Below are 15,298 nucleotides of genomic sequence, written 5' to 3'. Positions count from 1 at the left end.
CTCGGCCATAGTGCTAACCAAAAGTTGCTGAGGACCGCTTTGCCTGCCTTCCTCACATGAACGTTCAATTGGCCCTCAGCAAAGTGATATGAGCATTACTCAAAATGGATTTTGGGTGCTGCCCAGTCTCTGCATTGAAAACACCTGCATGTGCTTGACCAGGAAATAACCACCCAACTGGTGGAAGAAAGTATGTGGTTAGCAATCTAGAACAGGGTTCCCCAACTCCAGTCCTCAAGGCCCACCAACAGATCATGTTTTCAGGATTTCTTTTGTATTGCATAGGTGAAGCAATTATCACCTGAGCAATACTAAAGAAATCCTGAAAACATAATCTGTTGGTGGGCCTTGAGGACTGGAGTTGGGGAACCCTGATCTAGAAGACCAATGATCAGGCTATGTAGGTAAGCCTGAAATAGAAAGATTGTGGTATTTGAAAAGTTTTTCTCCCAACACCTTGGAAACATTCACTTCCTCCTTCGCCGATGCTGGAGTCCACCTGCATCCAAAAACCTGCATGGCATGGGAGCACAGTGGCATTTCCAGACCACTTCATTTCCTGTGCTGTAGAGCCATGATTCAGACTTGCCAATGTTCCCTATGTCACTGTAACAGCCATGTTGAATGCAGGAAGACTGGAGCACTAGCCTTGGCTATGGAGGCAAACTGAGGGCATCAGGATTGGTTATTATACATTAACAAATGTATAGGCCCCTTTCGTGTAAGAGTGGAGGGTTGCTTTTAAGCATTAATGAACTCTACTAAGGTCAGGCTGTTGGTATCCAAGTCTTGGAGAACCTCTATACTAGGTTGTTTTGTAGAACCCTGGCTTGTGTTGCTTAACTTCAGTATTTTTCTTTTCACTACTTAACAATGAGCACATTACAGGACACATCAATGAAGAACTTGGGACGACCACACAACAATTTTTCAAAATTACTTTATTCACTTGTATTATTTTCTTCATTTAAAGTTGTATTAATCTTATAATCACTGTGTTTTATTTGCAGACATTAATACTGTAATGAAACATTAGTGTTCTAACTGCAGGTATTTACACAGACAAGCAAAAGGGTAACATTGTTTTGACTTTTGACTTTCAGGCTCCATATCTCATTATCCACTACTCCTTTGAATGTGAAACTACCATCATTTTATAGACAATCATCTCGTACATATATTTGGCTTGCATCTTTTTTGCATATGATTAGTTATGCAGATTCTTCTCATGTCACTGGATTGTTACTGTGTTGCTCGTAAAAATCTAAATTTAATTTATTTATTATTTTGTGAGTATTTTGTAAATCCACCTTTTGGCTTTCAATACTGCCTGAATCCTTCTGGGCATACACTTGATCAGAATCAAGCATGTCTTGACTGAAATTTAATCCCAGGTCTCTTCTACACGTTCCCAAAGTTGATGCTTACTGGTCGACTCACTTGGGTATGTATACAGCTTTTTCTTTAACTCTACCCACAATTGTTCGATTGGATTGAGGTCTGGGGACTGTGAGGGCCAATCCTTCATTGTCATTGAACCATTTCTTCCCCAATCTCGACTTATGCTTCTTGTCCTGCTGGAACACTGTCGTCCTTTTCGTACCCACAGTACTTGAGTATACAAAGTATTTAGTCTTGTAGGATACTCACATATAGCTCAGCAATGAGAACACAATCGATCCTGATCAAGTACCCAATGCCTTTGTCTGTGAAACAACCCCATACCATCAGACTTCCGCCACTGAACTTGATAGTTCCTTCAATTTCTCGATCCTATAGCCCCCTTTTTCCCTTGTTTCTTCCAGACTTATTTGCACTGATCAGAGCCTTGTCTATTGACTTTCATGTCATCACTCATTTCAAATCTTCTACTGCCCACCTTTCCTACTTTTTTGCAAACTTAGTCAGCGCTCCTTATTTCTATTTTGAAGTCGAGGCTTTTTTCAAGCCACCATTCCATTCCAGACTTGTGTAACGTGCATTGCAGGGTGCTTCCATTGACGTCTGTGATCTCACTATTACGAAGCACACAAGCCACCTCCACTGCCATGTTTTTTGCGCCATAACTGATAGACCTTGTGTTGAGCGGACTTGTTGATTCCAATATTTTTAATGGATGTTGACCTCTCCCTTTTGAATGAATGGAAATACGTCATTTCGTATTCTTCCAACTGTCATGATAATCACATGATGCAGTTTGGCAATTTTCTTTGACAAGAGACCGCTATTAATGAGCTGGATGATGCTGTTTTTTTCTTAGAAAATCTTCTTCATGGCTGTTCCTCGGTCGAATCAGTGACCTTTTGCTTGGGAAGCAACTTAATAACACAATGAAATTTTAGGGAATGTGAGAACTGGTTGTAAGAAAGAAAAGGAAGAAAAATATTTTTCCACCACCAGGAGCAGAACAGTAACAATGCAGTGACATGACAAAAATCTGCATAACTAATCATATGCTAAATAGTTGCAAGTTAAATTTTTGTATGAGAGAACAGAAGTGATTGTCTATAAAATTATGATAGTATCACAATAAAAGCTGTAGTGGATGGTGAGATATGGAGCCTGAAAGTCAAAAGTTCAAAACATTGTTACCCTTTTACTTCTCAGTGTAGCATGAGGTTTCATTTACGTAGGACAGAAATTTGCTAGGGAATTCTTGTGTCTCCGTTATGATTTGGAGATTTTTAGTTTAGCATATTCATTTAGTTCTTAATTGCACCCTGTTAAATCTTTCAGAGAGAGAGACCATTAACTTTTGCATCTTTTACCAAAATACAGTGTGTGTGTCCATACTCAATCTGACTCCATTACCGAAGGAGAAGGACCGCAATCTATCTTTCCAATGGGCGTTGTGTACAGATGACTGCCTGTTCCTTTCCGATGAGATTTTGCTTTGGCGTATTTCGTTAGTCATGTGACAGGGCAAAATAAAGGGTCGGACACTGACGTATACAGTAGCTACCTCCAATGGGTGGAAGCTTTTTCTGACTTCTGGAGGCTACATGGCATACCACTTTTCCAAGAGAGAAGGAGGTTGTATCTGTCCCCACCCCTCGAGACTTGTCTCAGAAAGTAAAAGGTGTAGAATTTATTTTTTTATGGCATTCCAGGATTTGCTTTCTCTAAGATTTAAAGGGATTATGCAATTAAAACAAACTTAAATGTTGATTAAATAATTTTCACGTTAAACATTTTTTTTTAATTATTGGTAATTTATATTTGATTTTTCTTTTAAAAAAAAAAAAAAAAAAATCCAGAAAAACTGCAAATTTCTTTCTAGCTACGAAGCCTAATAATGGACTGACACTTCCTATTCTGTAGAGATCACTTTTTTAGTGTTTATATCCCTATCCTCACTGGCAGGATTACGATGACCTGTAGCACCTCTAAATATACCACGCAGGATCACGCTTTTCCCCTTTGTGTTGGTCAGAGTTTTCCTTTAAAAGGCTCTCCCGTATGAGTCAATGACCACCTCTAGTCTATTTTTCTATGACCGATGTAATTTATGTAAGGAATTTTGCTGAACAGTGTTACCAGCAGCTCAACCACGAAGGCTGCCCCATGTATAAATGTATCTAGCCTGTTGTGAGGGCACCAGTTGGTTGATATGGGGCTGCTGAAGCTTCAGATTGGGCTTTCCAGCAGAAGTGGCTTTTTGGGTTAGTATAGGGACCATAGGGTTGTTCATATTGCTGTTGGAAAGTACACAAATGGATTGCTCATACAATAAAATGTAAAGCTCCATTTTGAGACATTAGGTGTGCTTTGAAATCCTTTATTAATAAGGATTTTCTTTTTCCAGACTGTTACAGCTAGTGGGTGGTATTCTCTCTTTTGTTTCACTGTTTGTTGGGATCACTTTGTACCTTAACAATAATTTCCCCTTCTGGTTGGTTTCTAATATTTCCAATTTTCTCTTCTTATCGCTTTGCTCTCCACTTTCTAACTTGTCCAGAGCCTTGAAGAGGAGATAACATCCATTCTCTTTAGTAAAGACCGCTTTCCTACCTTGTCGTCTTCTTCTAACCACCGGACCACAGAGGGCAATGTTTTGAATGATAGTGTGCCCAGTGACACGTGTTGCGTTTCTCCCTCTCCACCGCTGTCTGAGGTGCACATTCTTTTCTTTGTTCTCTGTGCTGTTTTTCACTGTTTTTGTAGTCCTTGCTGTGTTTCTTGGATATTTGTACCATGTGACAATGTCTGTATGATAACATGACCGTAGTACCACCATATTCCTCTTTGGGGAAAAAGTTGCCCTCCCGGTGTAAACTAGAATGCCTCTCTGATATCTGATTGTCTTATTTTTTCTAAGTGGAGCTGTAGAGTTCTCACCTTGTTTTTAGAATGTGAAGCCTAAACTATATATGCCACAATAGTGATAAGTGCAGGGCTTTTTTTTTTTTTTTTTTTTTATAGCAGTGTTGAATTTCCGGTGTGCATTGCAAAAAGTTTTTTTTTCCAGGACCTCTAACAGGCTATGTATGTTTGAGTATTAAGGGTACGACCTCCTGAATCTACGTAGATCAGCAAAAGAAAGGTTGTATTATTTCTTAACAGCTGCAAAGTTTTTACATATGATTTCATTGCCTAGTCTTTCAGCTCTATCCAATACAATAGGAGAGAGCTGTAGTACTAGGTACAACCATACACATAAAGTGACTTGCAAAAGTATTCACCCCTTTTGGCTTTTTTTTTACCCATTTTGTTACATTACAATATGTGGATAAATAGTTTTGTAATCTGATTTGTGTGTGATGCAACAGCACTAAATAGTCTAAGTTGGTGAAGTAAAGTGAGAAAAATATAGGCATCAATTACATTTATGGGATCAAATAACTAAAATTGTAATATGCATATGAAATGCCACAGAGGCTGCAGCACCATTAAGCAAGAGGCATCACTAACCAAACACCACCATGAAGACCAAGGAGATATCCAAACTAGTCAGGGACAAAGTTGTTGAGAAGTACAAGTCAGGGTTGGGTTATAAAAAAAAAAAAAAAAAATTCCTATCTCTGATGGGCCCTCAGAGTATTATCAAATCCATTATCATGAAATGGAAAGAACATGGTACCACAACCAAGTACAGTATCTGTCCATACGACCACGATAAGCCGTACACTCCATGGAGGTGGCCTTTAGTGAAGCGTGGGCAGAAAAAAGGATTTACTTATACACAAAAATTGTAATGCTCATTTTTGAGTGTGCCAAAAGACATGTGGGAGACTCCTTAAATTCACGGAGGAAGGTGCAGTGGTCAGATGAGACCAAATTTTTACTTTTTGGTAACAAAGGTAAACTCTGGCGCCAAACCAACACATCTCAGATGGATGGTGCGAAATACAGGGTTAATCTTGAGCAAAACCTTTTTGTCTGTCAGTGATTTGAGCCTAGGTCGGAGGTTCACCTTCCAACAACACAATGAGCCAAAGCACTCTGCTAAAGCAACACTCGAGTGGTTTAAGAGGAAACGTGTAAATGTTTCGGAGTGGCCTTGTAAAGCCCAGATCTTAATCCAATAGAGAATCTGTGGTTAGACTTGAAGATTGCTCTCCACCAGAGGAAACTATCTAATTTAAAGGAGTAGTTTTGCCTTGAGGAATGGGCAAAGATCCCAGTGGCAAGATGTGGAAAAACTCAGAGACTTCTCCAAAGCAACTTGCAGCTGTAATTGCCTTAAAAGACTCTACGAAGTGCTGACTTTAGGTGAATAGTTGCGCACTCTGAAGTTTTCAGTTGTTTTGTCCTATTTGTTGTTTGCTTCACAATAAAAAGAAAAGCAAATGTTTGCAGTAGATATAGGCATGTTATTTACCTGAACTGAGGCACACCCTAAAAAAAAAAAATGAAATTCCAGGTTGTGAGGTAGCAAAACATGGAAAATGCAAAGGGGATGAATACTTTTGCAGGCCTCTGTATGCTCAGTTCTGTATCTATTTAAACGATTAAAGGGGTATTCCCATTTCCAAGATCCTATCACAACATGTAGTAAATGTAATAATGATATTAGCAAATATTTCTGATTAGAAATGTAGTATAGTTCTTCTGAATCCCTATATCGTTTACCCCCTGTGCAGGGCATTGCATTGCAGTAGCCTAGGTATCCATGGTCACAACCACTCATATAGTGACAGTTGTTAAAGGTCGTAACCATGGCTACCTAGGCTACTACAATGCCCTGCACAGGGGGGGGTTAAGCGACATATCGAATCAGAAGAACTATACTATATTTCTAATTGGATGTATTTGCTAATGTTAGGCTAGTTTCACACTTGCTTTTTTTTTCAGCGCGTTTTTCCCGCAAAAAAACGCATTGAAAAAACGCATACAAAAGCATACAACTGCTGCGTTTTTTTCAAGCATTTTTATGAGCATGCATGAAAAAAACGCAGCGTTTTTATGCGTTTGTAAGCGTTTTTAGTGCGTTTTTACCGCGTTTGCGTTTTTTCCAAACATTAGGTGGCCCCTCACACTAACCCAAACCATGACTTTACTAACCCTAACCCTTAACCAAACCATACCCTAACCCTAACCCAAACCCTAACCCTTAACCAAACCATACCCTAACCCTTAACCAAACCATACCCTAACCCTTAACCAAACCATACCCTGACCCTAACCCTTAACCAAACCATACCCTAACCCTTAACCAAACCATACCCTAACCCTGACCCTAACCCTGACCCTGACCCTAACCCTAACCCTTAACCAAACCTAACCCTTAACCAAACCATACCCTGATCCTAACCCTGACCCTAACCCTAACCCTTAACCAAACCATACCCTGATCTTAACCCTAACCCTGACCCTAACCCTAACCCTTAACCAAACCATACCCTGATCCTAACCCTGACCCTAACCCTAACCCTTAACCAAACCATACCCTGATCCTAACCCTAACCCTGACCCTGACCCTAACCCTTAACCAAACCATACCCTGATCCTAACCCTAACCCTTAACCAAACCATACCCTGATCCTAACCCTGACCCTAACCCTAACCCTAAACCCCTTAACTAACCCTAACTCTAACCCAAACCCCTAAATTCCATTGTCTAAACTAATGTTAAAAAAAAAAACGCATGTGCAAAAAAACGCATACATAAGCATGCCAATGCGCACGTATGCGCATCCATAGGCTATAATGGACATTTTTAGCGCAAAACGTGCGCATACGTGCGCATGCGCTTTTTTGCAGGGCCAAAAAATGCAACATGCTGCGTCTGGAAAATACAAACGCACACCCCAAAAAAACGCAGCGCATGAAAATCGCATACGTGCGCATGCCAGCGCGCAGGTATGCGCACCCATGTTAAATATAGGGGAAAAAACGCATGCGCAGGTATGCGTTTTTTTCCAGCGCAAAAAAAGCAAATGTGAAACCAGCCTAACACCTACTAGGTATTGGGATAGGATCTTGGAAATGTAAATACCCCTTTTATGGAATATTATGTCCCCCTTTCTCTGCAGACCAGTGTGGGCTGCACTCCACTGAGTAAACAACAATTTTCTCTCCTATGAATCCCATCATAAAGATGGACCATCACTGTGTAGAGGAGGTGGCCGCTTTCCCTTGTTAATGCAGCGTTCTTCACACACTAGCCAGCACTTATGTCCTTACAATGGGTGCTGGTGGAGGAGCATGTGACCAGCCCTGTCCAATAGAAAAGCCGTTTTCCCTATGAGGAGTTTGGAGGAGGCTGATCTGATCTGGTCAGGTGCTCCTCCACCAGCAGCCATTGGTAGGACATAACTGCTGGTCATTTTGTGAGGGAAGTTGTGCTAAGAAAAGAAAGTGGCCAACCCTCTTAAGGAAAGACTTACATTTCAGACTACCGTAGTCCTTTAGTGTCTCTGAAGGGCTTTAGATTAGTGGGGTCTATGTCCTGAGACCCCACTGGTCGCGCTCGGAGCACTGTACAGAAGCAGTCTCCTTCTCCATGAGTCTCTCATGCCGTTGAGTACAGGCTCCATAGACTTTCTACTGAGGCCATACTCAGCTGTGTGCGCAGCTCATGCAGAACAGTAGCGGTCCTGCACTGTGTTTTGTGCAATCGGTCGGTGGGGTCTCGGAAACTGGATCCCAACTGATTGAAGGCAATTTAGAAGGACTACTATGACCTGAAATAGTAATTGTCTCAGGAACCAGAATTCATTGAAGCAATGTTTTTTTTTTTCACTGATAACAGCACTAGGTTTCTCCTTGAGTTTGGTATTACAGCTTATTCCACTGCATAGAGCTGTGGCCCCAATGCCAAGGACAGCCTACTCACAATGGGGATTTTGTTCCTGGGTAAAAATAAAATAATAAAGCATAGATAGAAGGTAAATTAAAGGGGTTGTCTTATGTTTCTTTGTTTTCAAACCAGGCACTGGAGGGAAAAAAAATATAAATTTAATTCCCTTGCCGGTCTCCTTGCTTCCTCTTCCTGCAGACAATCACTGGCCACAGCGGTGATATCCTGTCCCCACATTTATGCTGTGTTGTATCAGTATTTTCACCTGCGCCAAACAAAATGGTGGGGGGAATGACTATATTTGTAATATCCATAATAATTTCTTATAGTTAGGCATGCATATCTTCATCTGATAAAATGCCCACAGTAGGTGTTTGTAAAGTGACTGCAGGTTTTTGATAAAGGTGTTATCCGAGCACGCTCGGGTGCTAACAGAGTGGCTTCAGCGTGCTCGAAAACTATGTTTGAGTCCCCGCTGCTGCATGTCTCATATGCAGGGGTTTCCTAAGAGAAAGGCAATCCCTACATGTGTAGGGGCTGTCAAACAGCCGCGGGGACATGTACATATTTTTCAAGCACACAAGCATGCACAGAGAATGCCTGATCACTCGTCACTAATATTTATTACTTTTTAAGGTGATCATGTACAATGTTGTATCTAGTGAACATGGAGCAGGCATTGTCACACCATTTCTACTGGGGCACCACCAGACAGGCTAAGGTGATGCCTCACCCTCTGTTGTGTAAATCTATGGCAAAATCTTTTTCTCCTGAAGCCTGTATATCATTGAAATTAGTAGATGAGTCAGATAAACCAAAGATTGCTGCAGGCAGAGAAAGTGCTGAACACTTCGGTGAAAACTGCCTGCCCGGCTGTACCTCACCAACACAGTCTTAGATGCTGGCATAGGGGAAAAAAAATGTGCAGTGACAGCTGGTACACCACAGTCTCTGGTTACTGTCACCAAGAACTTCAGATGAGTTTCTGTCGAAGTGCATGGTAACTGAGCCGCAGATCTTGGCATTGTCTCCATTCACTGTGTACATCTGACTGCCACCAGAGTGAAGAACAGCTGGGCAGTGGGCATGACGACCATTCAAAGGACTACAGTATGCTAATCCTAGACAACCCCTTTAAAAACCTCTTAATCTCGTAAAGCTATAGACTGATATAATTTGGGGAGCATGATATACATTTGTGTACTGTGCCGTTTACCTCTTCATGCAAGGCAGAGACAGGCATGGTACGTTATCTACAGGTTCAGCGCCGGGGATATTCATGGTTTTGTGTTTTTATGTATTTGTGCTTTCTGTACTTGTTTTATCCCATGTTCAATGTCCTTTTTCTGTTGTTGGTGAAATATTTCCCTGAAATAATTTTGGCTGTGTCATTGTGTATATGTATTGATTGTGTCCTTTATGTGTACTTGTGTCCCACAGAAACTTTTACCCAGAACAAGAGGGATGCGCACTGGCCTGAGTGATGCCCTTGAGGTGCTCAGATTGTACTATAAGTACCAATATGCTCATCTTAATCACCATCACATTTTCCCACTTTTTAGTTGATATCATCACCTTTTTTTTGTCTTCCATGAAATGCGGCATCTTAATTTTAGTTTTAATTAGTTTTATTTATTCATGTGCTTTTATTTTCCTCATCCATTTCCATATAGAACTCAGATGAGATACAGAACGTAGTGGAAGAGAAAAATCAGGCAGATTCTGAGTATACAAATGCAACGATCAAGGACAACCTGAAAGCTGGAATAAATGGAGATATTGGACACCATAGTGATGTGAATGAACAGCTGGTAGAAGTGAAAGCTTTGGCTAAAAATGACACCCAGTCAGTATCTTCTTATGATAGCAGTAGCGAGAGTGAGAATGAAGAGGTAGAATATAAGGCTGAAGGTAGAGCTTCTGAGCATGTTATACCAGAAGAGCCTGAAGAAGGTGCCGAAGACGTGAAGGCTGTCCAACCAGAGGAGGAGCCTCAGCCCGACGAAGACCATACTGTGACCGTAACCGTTACAGAGATACAAGAAAAGACGGAAGTCATATCCCAGGAAATTACCGTTAGTACTTTTGAAAGTGAGGAGAAAGTTGAAGAAAAGCATGAAATTCTTATGGAAGAGCAAAGCAAAGTTAATGGCGATGTTTCTCACATCGATGTTGATGCTTCTGCCCAAATTATTTGTTGTTCCGAGGTAAATGGGTCCAACAGAAAGGGAGTTTCCGTATGTACCTATCATTCTGTTACAGTGGATGTTACCACTGAGCTATTATCAAATCTTTTCTTAAGGAGGTTTTGGTGTCTTCTATCAAAAAGGCAAACCAGTGACTTTGGCTTCTGTCTCTTTCCAGATGTTGCACTTCTTTCCACTGCCATTTATTCAGTATACCACCATATTTTCATTTCCATATTTAATTGCACCATAATTTTCCATCTTGCATGTTTCTTATACCTTTTGGATCTTGGTTTGTCTTTTCCATATGTGCTGTATTTGTGGTCCTGTGAATATGCTTCCTTTAGCTCTGCATGTACCTAATTACTACTAATTATGTGGCTGCTTAGTATTCCCAATCGTCTGTATCTCTTCCAATTTTTTACTCTTGTCACTGTAATACTGTTAACTGTTTGATATCACTAAATTCTTTCAGTTACTCTTATCACTCAAAATACAGAGATGACGTTAGTGGAGGCGGACATTTAACATCACAATTGTCTTGGCATTAGAAAGAGGTTCTCCTCGTGATTAGTTTTAGATTTGACTTGTGAAACTACTGGTCCACATTATCATCAAGCCTTTAGGCTCCACTCCTCTAATTTCAGCCATCTTGAAATTGCAGGTTCAAGGGATATCTGGGGGTCTTAGTTTCCTGGCTTCTCATTAGGTCATCAATACTAGATTGATGGGGATCTGACTCTCAGCTGTTCGAATCTTTTGTTGCTTATACACACCCCGACTGTACCTGGTATTGCAGCATAGTCCCATTCACTTGGATGGGACGAAGCTGTAGAAAGTTGTATTACCAGTAACAGTCACTATTAAAGGTAGGGTGGTATGGGATCTTTTATACAGGCGATCAATGGAAGTGCTGTGGTGTCTACCCCCAGATATAGTATTGATGACCTACCATTAAGTCTGATCATCAGATTTAAATCTTTATAAAACATTGAGATTATAGATCTTCACCAAGAAGATTTAAAGGGGATCGCTCTCCCAAGGTTTTGCTACCCCATCTATGAGCAGCATGATATAGGGGCAGATTCCAGCTATGTGTCACTTACTGGGCTGCTTGCTGCAATTTTGATAGTCACATTCTTTTTCTGCTGAAGATATAGCAGCTCTCTGAATGCTGAGCTCTATATAACCCCACCCACACCACTGATTGGCAATATTCTGCCCATTTACAGTGTGCACAGAATATTGCCAATCATGGGTGGGATGGGGTTATACAGAGCTCATGAATATGCAGGACTACGTGACAGTAGGGTTACTAGTCCGCTAATGGTCTCCTGATGATGAAAGTGACTGATTTTATCAAAACCACAGCAGGCAGCTTGATAAGTGACATATCCCTTGATCAGGGTCTCTGTCTCTACATTATGCTGCTTTGAGATTAGGGGAGAAAACCCTGGTGACAGATTCCCTTTAATAATGATGGTGTGGTAAGACCTCATGAGTTTTATCCTTTAATATTGTTTGGCAGTCCTGGCTAGAGGAGATTATCTGGAATTGTTATTTACAGAATTGTCATTTTTTTTGTGTAAGAATTTCTGTGCTTGTTTCTCTCTAGCCTCCAGTGGTGAAAACAGAGATGGTCACCATTTCTGATGCCACCCAGAGGACTGAAATCTCAACAAAAGAAGTCCCAATAGTTCAGACTGAGACCAAAACCATTACCTTCGAATCTGCTCAGGTAGACGCTTTGTGGGCTTGTTATGGGCATTCACCCCTCTACCCAGGCCATGTCATGCTAAGAAGTGGCGCTGTCCATTGGAATGACCAGATCTTTACTTGGGGATCTCTGAAGACAAAACCACGGCTTTCTTTTACTAACCTCTTATTAAAAAAAAAAAAATGGAACCGATCATTTGCTGAGGGAATAACTTGTGTTATCTTTGCTCCATAAATCTTCAGTTCTGACAGCCCCAAGGAACTGGTAACATGGAGACTTCCATTTTATGTCTGTAGTTTAGTGATGCAGAGGACTTCACTATTTCTGAAGGCAGATTGCTTCTTGAAGTCATCAGCAGGTTGCCGACTAGGGTGATTCAGCATAAAAATAAAGACGGCCGTGTGCATGGAACGCCTGGCATCGGGGTTCCACCTAAATACATTTCAAAGAACAGCTTGGTTACTTATTTCTAAAATAAGCCCATGGCTGTATTTATTACCATGATTTTAGGAAATATAATAGCCCTAAAAATAAAACGGCCACTTAAAAATAAATACTGCCTACTATGTGCCAAAGTTGCAGCTCGGAGCAGACGGCAGGTATGCATTATTTATAATGCAGAAATAATAAATGACCTTCAGTATATAGGACAGGACATGTGGTTGCCTAGGAACAACTAATGTTTTATTTTGCTGGCTATAGAGGCAGTGAATCTTACTGCCTCGCCTTTTGCTTTATATTTAGTTTTCTGACTTGAATGTAGGGGCCTGCACCCAATTTTCTTCACTGTGCTGCTCTTTTTTGTTCCCGTGATCTCCGCCAGAACAGAAAGGGATGGTGCCTACCTGTTCTGTCACCTGCTACTGAGCCTGTGATTATCTGCAGCAGTCATGTCACTGAAAAGACTTGATAGAGACCTTTGGCGCGGCCTTTGTTGAAGCAGTGCGTGTTTTAGTATTTTCTTATGTGATAACGTTCCCGCCTGGACATTAACCCATCAGGAATAAGCTCCTAATACAAGTTAGATTTAAAACGACAAAATGATCGCCTTCCTTCAGCTGCTACTTTTGGGGATTTTTCTCTATAGATTCCTGTAGAAAAAATGTGTGCATCGTTTCCAACATGGACCAGGAAATACTTGTCAATTTTGAAAAATGTTTGCTAACCTCTCTTTTTCTTGTTCCTCCTGATGAAGCTGGATGGTGGTGGAGACAGTGAGCCAGGGATTTTACTGAGTGCTCAGACAATCACATCCGATTCGGTTCTAACTACTACAACGACACACATCACCAAGGTAAAAGCGACCAGTACATGTTACACCCTGACTTTGTCTTTTATTACTAGTTCTTGAATTGTTCTCATTACTAAGGGGATATCCTTGATCACAGATGTCAAACTCAAGTACACAGAGGGACAAAATTAAAAACTTGGACAATGTCACTCTAACCATGATATTTATAAAAAAAACTAAATCTTCAATTGAGGATGTTTTAACTTATCAAATATAACGATGAACCTTCATTTTTATTGTACTACAGTAAAATTATTAATTTATGGGTTAATGAAATTACTATCCTAATTTGCCATAAATAGATTAGATTATTCAATTTGTGTATAATCTAATATACTTATGGCAAATTTTATTCATTACCCCATAAATTAACTGTTTTAATGTAGCTAAACTAGCACAGCTGCATAGAATGTCACAGGTACATGAATGCTATCCGTGAAAACCATGGATAGCACTTGAATGAGAAAATAGTGTGCATGAGCCTTAAACGAAGTTCCCACATTGCGAAAAATCTTTGGTTATAGCTCTACAATGAAATCCACTAGTAACACATGCAGATTGTGCTGCAGATTTGTGTGTGGATTTCCCACTTCTCCTTTTTCTAAGCACTGAATAGAGTGAAAATCTGCATAATAATGAGCATGCTGCAAATTTGAAATTCCCACCATGCTTTCACTTAGGTGTGCTGATTTATATATATATATATATATATATATATATATATACATACATACATACATACATACATTGCCTACAAGTAGTATTCAACCCCCTGCAGATTTAGCAGGTTTGATAAGATGCAAATAAGTTAGAGCCTTCAAACTTCACACAAGAGCAGGATTTATTAACAGATGCATAAATCTTACAAACCAAAAAGTTATGTTGCTCAGTTAAATTTTAATAAATTTTAAACATACAAGTGTGGGTCAATTATTATTCAACCCCTAAGTTTAATATTTTGTGGAATAACCCTTGTTTGCAATTACAGCTAATAATTATCTTTTATAAGACCTGATCAGGCCGGCACAGGTCTCTGGAGTTATCTTGGCCCACTCCTCCATGCAGGCCTTCTCCAAGTTATCTAGGTTCTTTGGGTGTCTCATGTGGACTTTAATCTTGAGCTCCTTCCACAAGTTTTCAATTGGGTTAAGGTCAGGAGACTGACTAGGCCACTCCAACACCTTGATTTTTTGCCTCTTGAACCAGACCTTGGTTTTCTTGGCTGTGTGCTTTGGGTCGTTGTCTTGTTGAAAGATGAAATGACGACCCATCTTAAGATCCTTGATGGAGGAGCGGAGGTTCTTGGCCAAAATCTCCAAGTAGGCCATGCTATCCATCTTCCCATGGATGCGGACCAGATGGCCAGGCCCCTTGGCTGAGAAACAGCCCCACAGCATGATGCTGCCACCACCATGCTTGACTGTAGGGATGGTATTCTTGGGGTCGTATGCAGTGCCATCCAGTCTCCAAACATCACGTGTGTGGTTGGCACCAAAGATCTCGATCTTGGTCTCATCAGACCAGAGAACCTTGAACCAGTCTGTCTCAGAGTCCTCCAAGTGATCATGAGCAAACTGTAGACGAGCCTTGACATGACGCTTTGAAAGTAAAGGTACCTTACAGGCTCGTCTGGAACGGAGACCATTGCGGTGGAGTACGTTACTTATGGTATTGACTGAAACCAATGTCCCCACTGCCATGAGATCTTCCCGGAGCTCCTTCCTTGTTGTCCTTGGGTTAGCCTTGACTCTTCAGACAAGCCTGGCCTCGGCACGGGAGGAGACTTTCAAAGGCTGTCCAGGCCGTGGAAGGCTAACAGTAGTTCCATAAGCCTTCCACTTCCGGATGATGCTCCTAACAGT

General features: G+C 40.8%; 1 protein-coding gene across 13 annotated transcripts in view; it reads left to right on the top strand.

Moving 5' to 3' along the window:
- EPB41L2 (erythrocyte membrane protein band 4.1 like 2) overlaps positions 1-15,298 on the top strand; it is a 178,060-nt gene that overhangs the window by 146,920 nt on the left and 15,842 nt on the right. For 5 of the 13 annotated variants that reach the window (XM_073575800.1, XM_073575799.1, XM_073575805.1 and 2 more), the window contains 5 exons: positions 3,959-4,114; positions 9,683-9,736; positions 9,916-10,449; positions 12,044-12,166; positions 13,341-13,439. In XM_073575800.1, the coding sequence (XP_073431901.1) occupies positions 3,959-4,114; positions 9,683-9,736; positions 9,916-10,449; positions 12,044-12,166; positions 13,341-13,439 (966 nt within the window). The remainder of the gene's footprint in view (positions 1-3,958; positions 4,115-9,682; positions 9,737-9,915; positions 10,450-12,043; positions 12,167-13,340; positions 13,440-15,298) is intronic. The other 8 variants (XM_073575801.1, XM_073575809.1, XM_073575810.1 and 5 more) reach the window with 5 other exon arrangements.

Source organism: Dendrobates tinctorius, unplaced genomic scaffold (genome assembly GCF_039654945.1).
Source record: "Dendrobates tinctorius isolate UK_male_01 unplaced genomic scaffold, ASM3965494v1 ptg000046l, whole genome shotgun sequence".
In the NCBI taxonomy this organism is placed as follows: Eukaryota; Metazoa; Chordata; class Amphibia; order Anura; family Dendrobatidae; genus Dendrobates; species Dendrobates tinctorius.
This window is presented reverse-complemented; position numbering and strand designations above follow the sequence as displayed.